The sequence below is a fragment of the Pleurodeles waltl genome, chromosome 8 (genome assembly GCF_031143425.1).
Source record: "Pleurodeles waltl isolate 20211129_DDA chromosome 8, aPleWal1.hap1.20221129, whole genome shotgun sequence".
Classification (NCBI taxonomy): Eukaryota; Metazoa; Chordata; class Amphibia; order Caudata; family Salamandridae; genus Pleurodeles; species Pleurodeles waltl.
Window position 1 is genome coordinate 349589308 of NC_090447.1, and position 14860 is coordinate 349604167.

At 44.6% G+C, this 14860-nt stretch overlaps 1 protein-coding gene across 2 annotated transcripts in view; it reads left to right on the top strand.

Moving 5' to 3' along the window:
- MED14 (mediator complex subunit 14) overlaps positions 1 to 14860 on the top strand; it is an 801766-nt gene that overhangs the window by 237249 nt on the left and 549657 nt on the right. For both annotated transcript variants that reach the window (XM_069204216.1, XM_069204217.1), the window contains exon 13: positions 10042 to 10201. In XM_069204216.1, the coding sequence (XP_069060317.1) occupies positions 10042 to 10201 (160 nt within the window). The remainder of the gene's footprint in view (positions 1 to 10041; positions 10202 to 14860) is intronic.

Consider the following 14860-nt stretch of genomic DNA (forward strand, 5'->3'; position numbering starts at 1 on the left):
CTTGGCATGTTTCCCCAAAAAGCTGCATCGTCATACTGCGTCATAGTGCTTCTCAATGCAGCCAGGAGGTCCCCAGACCAATCTACAACTAGGCGTTGTTCCATATCAACAGGCTTTGCCTCCAGCACTGCTAGGTCACGCCGCAGCATTTTCAACACTCCATGCTGTTTAGCGAGGCATATACCGCGAATCACCACCCTAAAAGCCTCCCAGAGGGTGCCAGCTGAGTCCACCGACCCACAATTCTCCGCTGAGTAGCGAGTAATAGCCTCACAAATCTCTTCTCGAAATACCTGGTTGCGCAATGCACCATGAGGCAGTCTCCACATAAAAAGGCACGTCCAGGCCCCCCAGGCACCGCCAGCTCCAACATTACCGGCGAGTGATCCAACAAGGTACGGGCCATATGTTTAAGCGACTGCGTCCAGAGCTCAACATCCCTGGTATGGACATAATTAACACAGGTGCCCTCTCTGTCAACACCGTGTTTAACCCTCCACAAATATACTAAAGCACCCTGTAGGAAGTTGGCTCTGTATATACTATTTAAAAGTAAGAAATAGTGTGCACAGAGTCCAAGGGTTCCCCTTAGAGGTAAGATAGTGGCAAAAGTAGATCATTCTATTGCTCTATTTTGTGGTAGTGTGGTCGAGCAGTAGGCTTATCAGAAGGTAGTGTTAAGCATTTGTTGTACGGAACAAACAAGAATCCTGGGACCGGTTTCAGGGTATCACCCTTCTTCCCAGGATGCATGTTTCCAGTCCAGGGAAGACCTGGCCTAGCAGTTCGGGCTGGACTGTTCCCATGGAGAACAGGGTCAAGACTGATTTGCATATGGCTGTGTCCAAACTGGAATGGCATGGGCAGCAAAAAAACGATGGATTTAGGCCCAGATCACTGTACTGGGGGTGAATGTTTGACAATGTTCAGCATTCCGTCCATCACTTGTTGTTTTTGCTTTGTCGCCCTAAGTGGGAAGGGTATGCCCAGACGTGGGTCCCTTGCTTCCCATGCCACTGGATTCAAGCTAGCCTGGCTGATGAAGGGTGAAACCCCGAAACCGGTCCCAGGATGCTTGTTTCCAGTCCAGGGAAGACCTGGCCTAGCAGTTCGGGCTGGACTGTTCCCATGGGGAACAGGGTCAAGACTGATTTGCATATGGCTGAATCCAAACTGGAATGGCATGGGCAGCAAAAAAACGATGGATTTAGGCCCAGATCACTGTACTGGGGGTGAATGTTTGACAATGTTCAGCATTCCGTCCATCCTAAGTGGGAAGGGTATGCCCAGACGTGGGTCCCTTGCTTCCCATGCCACTGGATTCAAGCTAGCCTGGCTGATGAGGGGTGAAACCCTGAAACCGGTACCAGGATGCTTGTTTCCAGTCCAGGGAAGACCTGCGGGCTGAACTGTTCCCATGGGGACCAGGGTCAAGACTGATTTGCATATGGCTGAGTCCAAACTGGAATGGCATGGGCAGCAAAAAAACGATGGATTTAGGCCCAGATCACTGTACTGGGGGTGAATGTTTGACAATGTTCAGCATTCCGTCCATAACTTGTTGTTTTTGCTTCAAGATTTACATTAAACACTTTAAATGTAAGGTACTTCACTTAGGTACTTTGGGAACTTTGAATGAAAACAATATCATGTACAGTCTTTGTAAAAAGGGCAATAAGCTATTTTCAAAGTGGACACACTTACCGGGGGAGGTAAGTAAAGGTTAGGTTAGGAGGTAAGTAAAACACTTACACGTCTCAGTTCTGGGGCATAGGCAGCCCACCGTTGGGGGTTCAAGGCAATCCCAAAGTTACCACACCAGCAGCTCAGGGCCGGTTAGGTGCAGAGGTCTAACTTTTTGCCTTTGCTGATGCTATGTTTTGATTTGAAAGTGTGCTGAGGCCTGCTAACCAGGCCCCAGCACCAGTGTTCTTTCCCTAACCTGTACTTTTGTTTTCACAATTGGCACACCCTGGCATCCAGGTAAGTCCCTTGTAACTGGTACCCCTGGTACCAAGGGCCATGATGCCAGGGAAGGTCTCTAAGGGCTGCAGCATATCTTATGCCACCCTGGGGACCCCTCACTCAGCACAGGCACACTGCTTGCCAGCTTGTGTGTGCTAGTGGGGATAAAAAAGACTAAGTCGACATGGCACTCCCCTCAGGGTGCCATGCCAACCTCACACTGCCTACAGGTATAGGTAAGTCACCCCTCTAGCAGGCCTTACAGCCCTAAGGCAGGGTGCACTATACCATAGGTGAGGGCACCAGTGCATGAGCACTGTGCCCCTACAGTGTCTAAGCAAAACCTTAGACATTGTAAGTGCAGGGTAGCCATAAGAGTATATGGTCTGGGAGTCTGTCAAACACGAACTCCATAGCACCATAATGGCTACACTGAAAACTGGGAAGTTTGGTATCAAACTTCTCAGCACAATAAATGCACACTGATGCCAGTGTACATTTTATTGTAACATACACCCCAGAGGGCACCTTAGAGGTGGCCCCTGAAACCTTAACCAACTACCCGTGTAGGCTGACTGGTTTTAGCAGCCTGCCACACTCGAGACATGTTGCTGGCCACATGGGGAGAGTGCCTTTGTCACTCTGTGGCTAGTAACAAAGCCTGTACTGGGTGGAGATGCTTATCACCTCCCCCTTGCAGGACTGTAACACCTGGCGGTGAGCCTCAAAGGCTCACCCCCTTTGTTACAGCACCACAGGGCATTCCAGCTAGTGGAGTTGCAACCCCCTCCGGCCACGGCCCCACTTTTGGCGGCAAGGCCGGAGGAGTTAATGAGAAAAACAAGGAGGAGTCACTGACCAGTCAGGACAGCCCCTAAGGCAACCTGAGCTGAAGTGACTCTGACTTTTAGGAATCCTCCATCTTGCAGATGGAGGATCCCCCCAATAGGGATAGGAATGTGACCTCCTCCCCTTGGTAGGAGGCACAAAGAGGGTGTAGCCACCCTCAGGGTTAGTAGCCATTGGCTACTGCCCTCCTTGACCTAAACACACCCCTAAATTCTGTATTTAGGGGCTCCCCTGAACCTAGGAACTCAGATTCCTGCAACCTAAGAAGAAGAGGACTGCTAATCTGAAAAACCCTGCAGAGAAGACGGAGACACCAACTGCTTTGGCCCCAGCTCTACCGGCCTGTCTTCCCACTTTTAAAAGACACTGCTTCAGCAACGCTTTCACCAGGACCAGCGACCTCTGAATCCTCAGAGGACTGCCCTGCTCTAGAAGGGCCAAGAAACTCCAGAGGACAGCGGCTCTGTTCACCCAAGACTGCAACTTTGTTTCAAAGAGGCAACTTCAAGACGACTGCGTTTCCCGCCGGAAGCGTGAGACTTGCTACTCTGCACCCGATGCCCCCGGCTCGACTTGTGGAGAAACAACACTTCAGGGAGGACTCCCCGGCGACGACGAGACCGTGAGTAGCCAGAGTTGCCCCCACAGCAACGCCTGCAGAGGGAATCCCGAGGCTCCCCCTGACCGCGACTGCCTGACTCCCAGATCCCGATGCCTGGAAAAGACACTGCACCCGCAGCCCCCAGGACCTGAAGGATCGGAACTCCAGTGCAGGAGTGACCCCCAGGAGGCCCTCTCCCTTGCCCAGGTGGTGGCTACCCCGAGGAGCCCCCCCCTTGCCTACCTGCATCGCTGAAGAGACCCCTTGGTCTCCCATTGATTTACATTGGAAACCCGATGTGTGTTTGCACCCGGCCGCCCCCGTGCTACTGAGGGTGTACTTTCTGTGCTAACTTGTGTCCCCCCCCGGTGCCCTACAATACCCCCCTAGTTTGCCCTCCGAAGACGTGGGTACTTACCTGCTGGCAGACTAGAACCGGGGCACCCCCTTCTCCATTGAAGCCTATGCGTTTTGGGCACCACTTTGAACTCTGCACCTGACCGGCCCTGAGCTGCTGGTGTGGTAACTTTGGGGTTGCTCTGAACCCCCAACGGTGGGCTACCTTGGACCCAAATTGAACCCCGTAGGTGGTTTACTTACCTACAAAAACTAACAAATACTTACCTCCCCCCAGGAACTGTTGAAAATTGCACTGTGTCTAGTTTTAAAATAGCTATATGTGATTTATTTGAAAAGTATATAAGCTATTGTGATTATTCAAAGTTCCTAAAGTACCTACATGCAATACCTTTCATTTAAAGTATTACATGTAAAATTTGAACCTGTGGTTCTTAAAATAAACTAAGAAAATATATTTTTCTATACAAAAACCTATTGGCCTGGAATTGTCTCTGAGTGTGTGTTCCTCATTTATTGCTTGTGTGTGTACAACAAATGCTTAACACTACTCCTTTGATAAGCCTACTGCTCGACCACACTACCACAAAATAGAGCATTAGTATTATCTCTTTTTGCCACTATCTTACCTCTAAGGGGAACCCTTGGACTCTGTGCATACTATTCCTTACTTTGAAATAGTGCATACAGAGCCAACTTCCTACAGATTGTAACACCAAATATGTGGTCGATATGCTCATTTGTAAGTGTGAAAAAATCTATGTAGGTAGTACGATACGCCCGCTTAAGGTGAGAGTCTCGGAACACTGGAGAGCAATCAGGCAAGAAGATGAACGATATCCGATAGCTTCTCATATGAAAGCATGCGAAGCACAAGGGATTCATAAAGAATTAAAATTTTATGGTTTTGAGTACTGTGAATTGAACCCACGGGGTGAAAATAGAGAACTGACCCTACGGAGAAGGGAATCGATCTGGATCATGAGATTAGGGGCTGTGGAGAGAGGATTAAAAACAGATTATGAGAAGGAATACTTTCTTGGCGATAAGTAAATTAAATGTGGAGAAGAGTCATAATAAGATAAGTATAAGGAGAGATATTGGTGGAGGATGTAAGTAAATTGGCAATTAAATATGGAGAATAGAAATAGGGAGACATAATACAATGGTTTAATTTAGGCTTTTAGAATGGGAATTGTTTCTATTTTAAACATACATTTCAGTTTTGGATTATTAGTCTTGAATTTGGCCTTATTGATTGTAGGAATATGGGATCTATATTTTGGTTTATTTTCACTCTCTTTAGAGCATAATTTAAAAACTACACCGAAAGAGATGATGATAATTTATTTTAGGTGTAGGGCGTGCTCTGTTTAGTAGTGCAAGATAATATGATGAGAATTTTGGTAATTTAAATAAGGTGTAGCATAAATTAGGTTAGAATTTTGTGGCGAAAAGTTATGTAAGAATAATTTGTTTATAGTTAGCATATGGATAAAACATAATTTTGACGTAGATTGATTTAATATGCATTTTGACACATTACGGTCCTAGTAGGAATACATATCTGACCATTTGCATAAATTGCATTGAACGTATTAGTCGTTTTATTTCTTTTATTTCTTCTATTCGTTTTTTTACACGGACGTACATAATAATTTCATAGTCCGCTTTCTATCTTTAGTGCTACCACTGAAAACCGGTATTTGTACAAGAAGTTAAGTGTGTTTTCTATTTCCTTGACACGGACGCACAAAATTATGTTGTCCGTTTTCTGTTTCTACATTTTAAAAAATGTAGTCCGTTTTCTATTTCTACTATTTAATCGGGGCTTTAAATAGGACGCGAAGAGAGGGACTCGGTTTAGATTGTGGCATGGTGGCGTACTCGCCGAGAGGTCATAACTTCACACAGGTAAGATACAAGACCCAGTATCAGCTATATAGTATATTGGACTTTTTGAGACTTGGGAAATAACTTATTTGGAGTTTATCTCATGGCAGATACCACAGGAGGCAAAGTCGTGGATACAAGATATATGTGTTATATGAAATAATCATGTTGAAATAGGTGAGCATTTTGGGAAATCCAAATAACACTATAATATACATCTGTGGAAAAATGTGAGATATATTAAATAATTACATATTCCCCGTTTATTTTTTTCGACACATATGTAGATATATTGTAATTTAAAAAAAAAAACTAAAAAAATGAGTTTTCAAGATAATGAAGAAGCGAGCAATATTGAAAATATAAAGGTATATAGCATATATCTGATCTGAATGCACATTATGGTTCAAAGTTTAATGGACATGAGGGGTTTAATTTGGGATATAAAGCAGCTTTGGGGAGGCTTTTCTAAACTTTTATGAGCATGCTTTACACAAGGGACACCTTAATATTATCTTACTGTAATACGTATTGAATCTAATTTCACCTAATATTTTATACTTTAATTAAGCAATTTAATCTTCTTACTCTACTTCATAATTAATGAGATTGTGTCATAAAGGGACATTATGAACCACTATAGATTAATAACTTGCATGGTTCCCACTACATGATTGGGGTATGTAGGTACACATTTAACAATAAGACCAAGGGAGTAAAATAGATGTTGAAAAATGATCTGTTATGTATGGAAATATTGTTTTAGGAGGTCCTGAAGAAATCCTAGGGGCACTCCCCGGATGAAACACATGTTGACGGACAAGCAAGTTGAAGGTTTTGTTTTTTTGGATATGTAGATGTGAATGTTGGATAAGCCATTGGAATGTGAAGATTTACGAGTGTTTTTGTGAAACTCTGGACGAACTATTGAGTTTGGACTGTTGAAATTAATTTTGAATAAACGCTATTTGAAACGCAAGGAAGGACTTTATACATATGATATTATTATAGTTAATGGTTTACTATGTTGTTTGATACATCTATGTACTAGTTCATTAATATTATAATGTTACACGTGTGCCATTACTTATTATTTTGTTGGATAACCATTAGGGTTATTGTATAGGGTTTTTGGGGGTTGAAACCTTGGTTTTGGGCACCGTGTATATGTATATACACATAGTCTGAATTGGGAATAGGAGCGCCATTCACTCACTACGTCATCCTCCTTTTCATATTCTTCCCCATTCTCAACTCCGCAGTTGAGCCAGCGACAGTAGTCCCGTGCCGTATCACGGCTGAAGCCGATACCAGAGGAGGCGAGGTTCACCAAATCCGACAGCGTTTCGCAGCCACTCACACCAGCACAACAGCACCAGCACGTCTCAGCAGGGGGGAAGGGCGACACAACTGACTCCGAAGGCAGTCCTCCACCAGCACCTCACAAACAGATACAGCCCAAGATGACCAGTCTCCGTCGACCAGTGGGGCACCATGACCTGCACCCCAGGTCCAAGTATCTTGTCAGTCACCACCGGGCAGATCTCACCAACAATCCACAGCCGGCTCCCAAGTAAGTCCAAGGCGACCAGCCACAACCCCCAACAACTTAGGGCAGCAGCAGATCCTCCATTGAATTTGCAATTCCAGGTAAGTATATTAGAGGGTGCAGCTCCAAAGTCAAGGGAGTCTTGCAACCCGCAGCGCCCCGCAGCTCGACCCAACTGGCGATGGAGTCCCGAGCAGGAGGGTGGCAGGTCGCCGTACAGCTGAAGCCCCCCAGCCGCCACCAGCCCACGTCTCGCAAACTGCAGGATCAATAGTGGGGCGTACAGCTGCCGCACCAGAAACACCCAACCACCATCTCTAGGGCCCGTGCGCACTTCACGCGCAGCCGGACCTGCCCAAAAAAGCAGGCCAAGTTGAGAAATCACCTGCCGCCCGAACAGTCCTTCCCCGCGTCCCTCAGTAGCGGCTAACCACTCCCAACACACTTCAGATGCCGGCAAGCAGACGGGAGGGCCAGCACTCACGCAGCAAGGCCTCACCCCCTCGGGCGCCCGCGGCTCGTCGTAGCCACCGAACAGGCCCAGCGGGAAGAAGTCCACAAGCTGCCGCCAAAGCAAGCTCACCGGGCCACCTCCAGAAAAGCCCGGCAAGCAGGAGCTGCCAAAAGAAGCATTGCGGTCCTCCACGCTCTCCAGCCCGGCTGCCGTTGGGCCCGCCCCCAGGGCCTGCGTGCGTCTCCAGTGCAACCAGGCCCCTTGCTATCACCGGACGCGCTGTCCTCTGCCAGCCGCCAAGGCCTTCAGCAAAAGCGGTCTGCCTCTTCACAACAGCAGCCAGGGCTTGCTTCGGTCCGTCACAGAAGATAAGTCACCGCTCTTCAGGAGAAATGTACGGATTATGCCCCCAACCCAGCGTAGCCTCACAGAGTGACGGCCATTTTGCTGGCCAGCCTAGTGACGCCACGACCAAGCCCCCTTTTAGGGCTATTCAGGGTCTCGCTCTAGGGTGGGTCCCCAGATTTGACATGCAAGATTCCAGCAGAACTCCCCTGCATCGTTTACTTTGTCTTCTGGCCCCTTGAACTGCAACTGGACACTTCAGGAGCCAGTAATCTGCAACTTCAGCGACTACTCAGCTTTGCAACATTGTTTCTTCAGCTCCTTCCAGCAACTGCAACATTTCCTCGGTTGTGCATCCTCAGGTCGACAAGACTCCAATCTGCACCAAGAAGTAAGAAAGAATCCCTCTTGGAGTAAAGGAGTCACTCCCCTGCATCTGCAGGCCCCAACTGCAGCGATGACCGGCTGAGTGGATCTGCTCTCCTCCGGAACTGCATGGATCCTGCATCACAGGTGGTGGTCTGGAGTGGTCCCCTTGGTCCTCTCTACCAGCTGTTCAACTACTGGAAACAGTAAGCCCTTGCCTTTCCTCACAGGACAGTACCCCTGTGCTCCATGACTCTTGCAGCTAGCAAGGCTTATTTGCCCCTGCTCCATGGGATCTTCAGGCTTCGTGTAGCCTGACCCTCCTTTGCTGCTCCAGTGAAGTGGGACTCGTCTACAAGTGTTCTGAGTGGGCCTCACTGCGACTTGCTGTGCCTGCTGCCAATGGGTTGCCTGTGGGGGCTGCATCCCCTCTTGGTGACATCCTGACTAATGAGGGTCATCCCGAACTCCCCTTTTTGGTTCAAGTCCCCTGGGCCTTACTGGTTCTCTCCAGCCTTGCAACTCGTCTTTCTCTTCTTTTGCATTTGTCAACGCTTTTTGGTGGTCTTCCTGCACCACTGACCCACTGCAACCCGACAGCCAACGTGATACATCACCTGCATCACTTCAGGAACTCCTCTGCAGCTCCTGTGCTGAACAGCTGATCTTTTTCGTCCCCTGTTGACCTGGTCATGCAGCCACAGAAGGGTGGGTAGTGGCTCCTGTCACAACCAGACCTTCCATCATGAACTGACTTGGTCCCCTTCCTTTGCAGGTCCTCTTCTGCCAGAATTCACCTTTCGGTTCTTCCAGTCTTGTTTGGGTCTTGCACAATTCTTTTCCCAAGTCTTCCTGTTCGTTTTGGGGAAAACCAGGCACTTACCTCTGCTCTTATGGTTGCTAGAGGTCACTCTGGGACGCACCTCTTGTGCCTAGTTCCTCCAGCTCCCCTTCAACGATTTCTCTTCCTTTGGGGGAGACTGTATCTCACATTCCACTTATTTGGTATATGGTTTGGCTCTCCCCTAGGGCCTACACTGTTTTCTAGTACTTTTGCCAATGCTTGTTGCTTTTATGCTCTTTACTGAATACTATTGTGTATATAATTAGTGTGTTTACTTACCTCCATTTGGGGGTGACTGCATAATAGTATTCTAGTATTTGTGTTACCATAATAAAGTACCTTTATTTTTGTAACAATGTGTGGTTTTTTAATGTGCGATAATTTGCTTTGTGATTATAGTGGTATTGCATAAGCTTTGCATGTCTCCTAGATAAGTCTTGGCTGCACACCCACAGCTACCTTCTTCCTAGACACTACCTACACTTCACTAATAGGGGATCCTTGGACCTGGTATGAGGTGATAACACCATAGGTGCTAACCACAAACCAGGCCAGCTTCTTACACATAGTGTTTAATTTTATTTACCCATACTTAATCTTTAGTTGGACTAAAAAAGGTATGGAAATATTATTTACTATGGTATTGATAAATCTGTTCTAATGCCTGAGTTTACTCATCCTACCCTGCTTGCAGTTTACATTAAAGAGTATCCAGTAAAAATATAGTGTGTAGTAGTTAATCACTAAAAATGCTTTGTTTAGGTGGTTGACGTTGACTTATGCAGCGATTTAACTATTGCATTCATCTTCCTATCCAGGTTTTGGCTCGGTCAGCAGCGTTGCAAACAGTCAATAAAACATCTCCCCACAGTAAGCAGTGAAACATTACAGCTAACTAATTATGCTACTCACCCAGTTAGCAACCTTTCGAAGCACAAGTTGTTCATCAAGCTCACACGCCTCCCACAGTATTACATTGTAAGTAATTGATTGAGCTTTGTATATCATGGGGTGGAACATAGGTGAAGAATGCTGTATTTCTACTTGCTTATCGCAAAACATGATATAAATTGTAATGAATGCTCAAGTACAAACATTGTTAAACTTCAACTCACATTTACACTGAAAGATTGGTTCATATTTAGTTTTGTTTGTGTCCTATCTAGTGGAATGCATTCTCAGTTGGCATCTCGTAGGCAGGCTGACAGAAAGATGTGACACAAACATTCAGCAATTAGCACTAAATTGACTGCAGCCCAAGCCTTTTCACCACAGCATCTCTCAAAATGTGTGGCTTGCGCTACATTGACATCATTTTCTTTCAAAATCTTAAAACCAGAACTCCACCTCTAGTGAGTTTATAGTATCACAGAGGGATTCTGTTTGAAATCATTGGTGCTCCAAACTGCCCATACAGCTTGCAGCCATGCTGCTTTGTACATTGTTTTACAGTCTGCTTCCATGCCGTAGATGTTGTTTGTACAGGGACAATGTTTGACTATGCCCTGTTTGCCATACACACAGGTGCAAAAGGTTCAACTGTGTGCTGTGAACACGTAGGACATCTCAATTTTATTTATGTGATATCAGTGGTGGTCTTGAGTATAGCATTTTTGATGTCTTTTCTGAGGCCAGGTTATGAGTATTGCAATGTAGAGGGATGTTTTGAGATTGCATAGCTAAACATAACTGGGACATTTTCTGTGGGTATTTCTTTGAGTTTTATATCATAATATTGTCCTGTCAATTTAGTTTTTTTTCATTGAATCACTAAACCTTTTGGGTTATGTCATCATACCCTTTTTCTAGGCGATGACCCATATCTAGTTGGCAGAGGGCTGTGAATTAGGGTTGGGGGTAATAATTGCATACCTGTAGGGAATATTCTTTAGCCATGCCACCCTCGTACTAATCCTAGGGCAAGATCTACAGATGTGCAGTCCCTGGTACTTATGCCTGCAATATCAGCAGGTCATATTTTCTTGGCAATACTGAGTAAGGACTGGGTACACACCATTGGCCACTGCCTTTCACTATGCATGTTTTCACTGCTCTTGAGAGCAGTATCTAGTTAGTGTCATTGGGGAGTCTTGTCAACTTCAACTTCTTGGCCTCTGCCTCTAGTATTTTAAATTAATGGCTTAAATTGCTGGCCACAATTGTTTAACTAAAAGATCAATGTCTGTATACTTTGGATTTGAACTTAGGAGTTATTTTTGTCAGTATCTTGCCTGTTATTAATAAGATTATTATATTTGTTTATTAATGTCTTTACTTAAATGTACATTGAATACTTAAACGTCATTATGGATATTGTTTGTGTTTTATTTGTATTTTAATATTTGTAGTAAAGAACGTTCTTACACAGGCTGGAAAGTGATGATTGTGATCAGTTAACTACCATCAGTAAGAGCTGTTACAAGCCAGTTCACGCGAACCCTCACTTACATATTTTATGAGTTAAAATAATATTAACACTACTGCCATTATAGCTAATGTTCACTGCCACATTCACTTTCCGACGCAATTCAAGGTATTTTCTTAAGCTGTAAAAATGCTGTATGTGAAGGAGCTTTCTTAACTTGCTGAAAAATGCAGAATTACTTAGACAAAATCTTTTCGGTTGTGGGATTTTGTCTTACCACACTTTCTCAAAAGGCCTTAAAAACAGCAGCCCTAGATCTACAATCTGATCCCACAGGTTTACCTTTTTAGTTTTTACACCATGCAGCATTATGCGCTGAACAATTGTGTTGTTTGCTGATGTTACTCCTGTACTTTTTACTTTTTACTTTTTACTATTTTCTTTTTCTCTTTCCTTTTCATTCTCTTATTTTTGTCTGAGTCCTGTTGCATTTGTTATATTTGGATGCTTTTGAATTTCTTTTTTGAGACTTTCCCCCAGTCTACATCAGCACTAAATTGTCATGGTACTCCTAAGTTGTAGCGCAAAGCTGCCAGTTCCTTAACATTTTTTACTATTTACTGTCTGTCAGTCAGCGGTGCAGTGTCTCATTGTCTGGACCAAACTATTTCAAACATTCACTAGCTTTTATAGTGGGTATCAAGAACAAACACATTAGAAAGCTCCCTTTGAATCTTTTGAAGTGTGTTAAAACAGTGTGTAGATTCAGCATCGATAGGGAAAAATGTTTGAGGCCAGCTGAACTGGAATGGATTTTTTTACAAACTCCCCAAAAAACTCTTACTGTGAAGCTTGGCGATGGCAACATCAATTTATGGGGTTTTTTGTAGAGCCTGGGGTGCTTCTCATGATAGAAATTTGAAATGAGCAAAGTACACAACTATCATTGTGGAAAGCATTCTGGCTTCTACCAAAAAGGTATCCCGAACAAAGGTTTCCCTTTCAACTTGACGATCACTTGTCGAACACAGCCAATGCTACAACAGAGTGCAAAACAAAAATGTAAAGGTCCTTGACTGGCCCTTTCAGAGCCCTGACTACATTAAATTGAAAATGTGTGCCATCACTTGCAGATTATTCTAAACATGACTTGAGAACTGCATAATCTCTTGATAGAAAAGGTCCAGCAATGTATTGAATAGGGGTGAAAAGTATGTACCAGTATCAACTGTACAAGTCCAAAACAGATACCTGCACCTTATGGTCACCCAGAATTGTCATATTCCTCTGGCTCAGGTCAGGATCAGATCTCATGCCACCCTGCTAGGCCAAGTTAATTACACTGGTCTACAGAATCAGTGAGAAAGCCTCCACCACACAAATGGAGTAATTAATAGTGCTTCAGTCAGCTGCTGATGAGGAAGGGGTGGAGAAGGAAATCTGCATCCGTGAATTAGCTGTCGTTCTGTACCACATTTGCGGAAAGCCCGGGCCTACTGAACAAAGGAGGAATCCCAGACCTCTGGAGGGGGCTCCTCTTTGATGTTTGATGGGAAAGACCCTATCAATGAGGAATGAAGCTGAGGCCCCCAGAGTAGGTGCGACTCGTGGATGACACCAACTTGAACTGTTGCAGCATGCTGTGCAAGAGGGATGGGATGGGACGAAGAGGTGATGTGGCACCCTAGGATTGACCAGGGGTGCATGCCTGCTAGAACTTCCGAAGCCCATTTAAAACACTCTTGTACAGAGGAAAGGTAGTATTTTTTGTTAGAGATGGAAATTTAGACTGGATGGCAGCAGCCATGGACATCTGGAAGGCCAAACCCCCTGATGCACTCATGGACTAAGGACTCTGCCTACAATTCACCCCCGGATCAGCGGGTTTCTCTCCAGGACTAGGAAGCTGGTCTCCTAAGACCACCTAGGGATCAGTTCTAAAAGTCCAGTCCTTCCCGCAACTGATCCTTAGGTGGTCTAAGAGCACCAGCTTCCCTGGTCATGATCTTTTAGGGATCAAGTTTAATGTTATCAGAAGTATTTATACTAGCCTTATGTATATTTGTAGATTACTGTATAGTATGGAGTAGTGTGTGTAATAAATGTACTTTTCCTTTTCTAAAGAAAAAGCGCACAGTGGACAATGTTTTATTGAGTGTTATTTGCCAGTGAATGATGATTATTAGCCCACACCACCCCCACTGAGGAGGCCTTGGACTTCTCTGCTTCACTACCCTGAGAGAGTCAAGCTCTACAATGGAGTGTTTGATTCCCAGTGAGGGTGTAATTGTGGACCCATTACTTGTAATGGCCTCACAAATAATGGCACATTTCCTTACAAGGTCAGATATTGGTCCTGTTAGTGTCATGTGCAATATTGCCCTCAAACATGAATGATTATCATGCCAATGAATTGCTCTTCTCTACCTTTGGCTCTCTCTGCTCATCTGTTTTATTCTTATGCTTTGCAGTCTCATCTGCATCTGGTGTTATCTCCACTATTATAGTTTTAGTTTTCACTTTTATATACCCAATAAGGTAAGACTGCAGTTAGTACTCCTGCCTACTCAGCAGAACACTCTTTTGTGTTAACCTTTATCTATAGGTCATCCAAAATCATGCTGTCAATTTTTTGTAATTAAATTCCACATTGGATAATTTGAACTTAGTTGTAGTTGTTTCATTTTGGCCACCTTTGCAACACCATTGGTACCACTCTGATAGGTGCTCCACAGAAAAGGAATCCTACTCTTCTGAATCGGACAACAGCACTATAGGCAGTATTTGTACATGGCTAAGGCAACATTCATGCTGTGTGGTGCACACCACACTATTGTAAGGTGTTGGTAGTTCTTATATTTATATATCTAGTAATAGGTGAACTTCTTTCAGTAAGTAACTGATAGCATGAGAGGTTTTTACTGGAGCTAACCCAAGTACATGGTGATATTTGGCCTTGCTGCACCCACAAAGGTAACAGCATCTTGTAACAACTGAATATGTTTTTCGGTCCAATCATCCTCTAAAGTTGTCTCAACTATTATGGATTCTGTTTTAACTTTTATACTTCCATTAAGAAAAGACTGATGTCAGTGTGTATGTCTACACAGTGTAACAATGACCTTCATTGATAGTTATAAAGGTTCATACAGGGGAGTCCTTAATCGTTTACTCAAAAATGTGTCCCTAAGACAGTAAGTGAAAAACCCAACATGTTTATTTGCTGCTGAGCACGTTCTATAAACCTATCAGAGGCAAGATTTTCCACATTT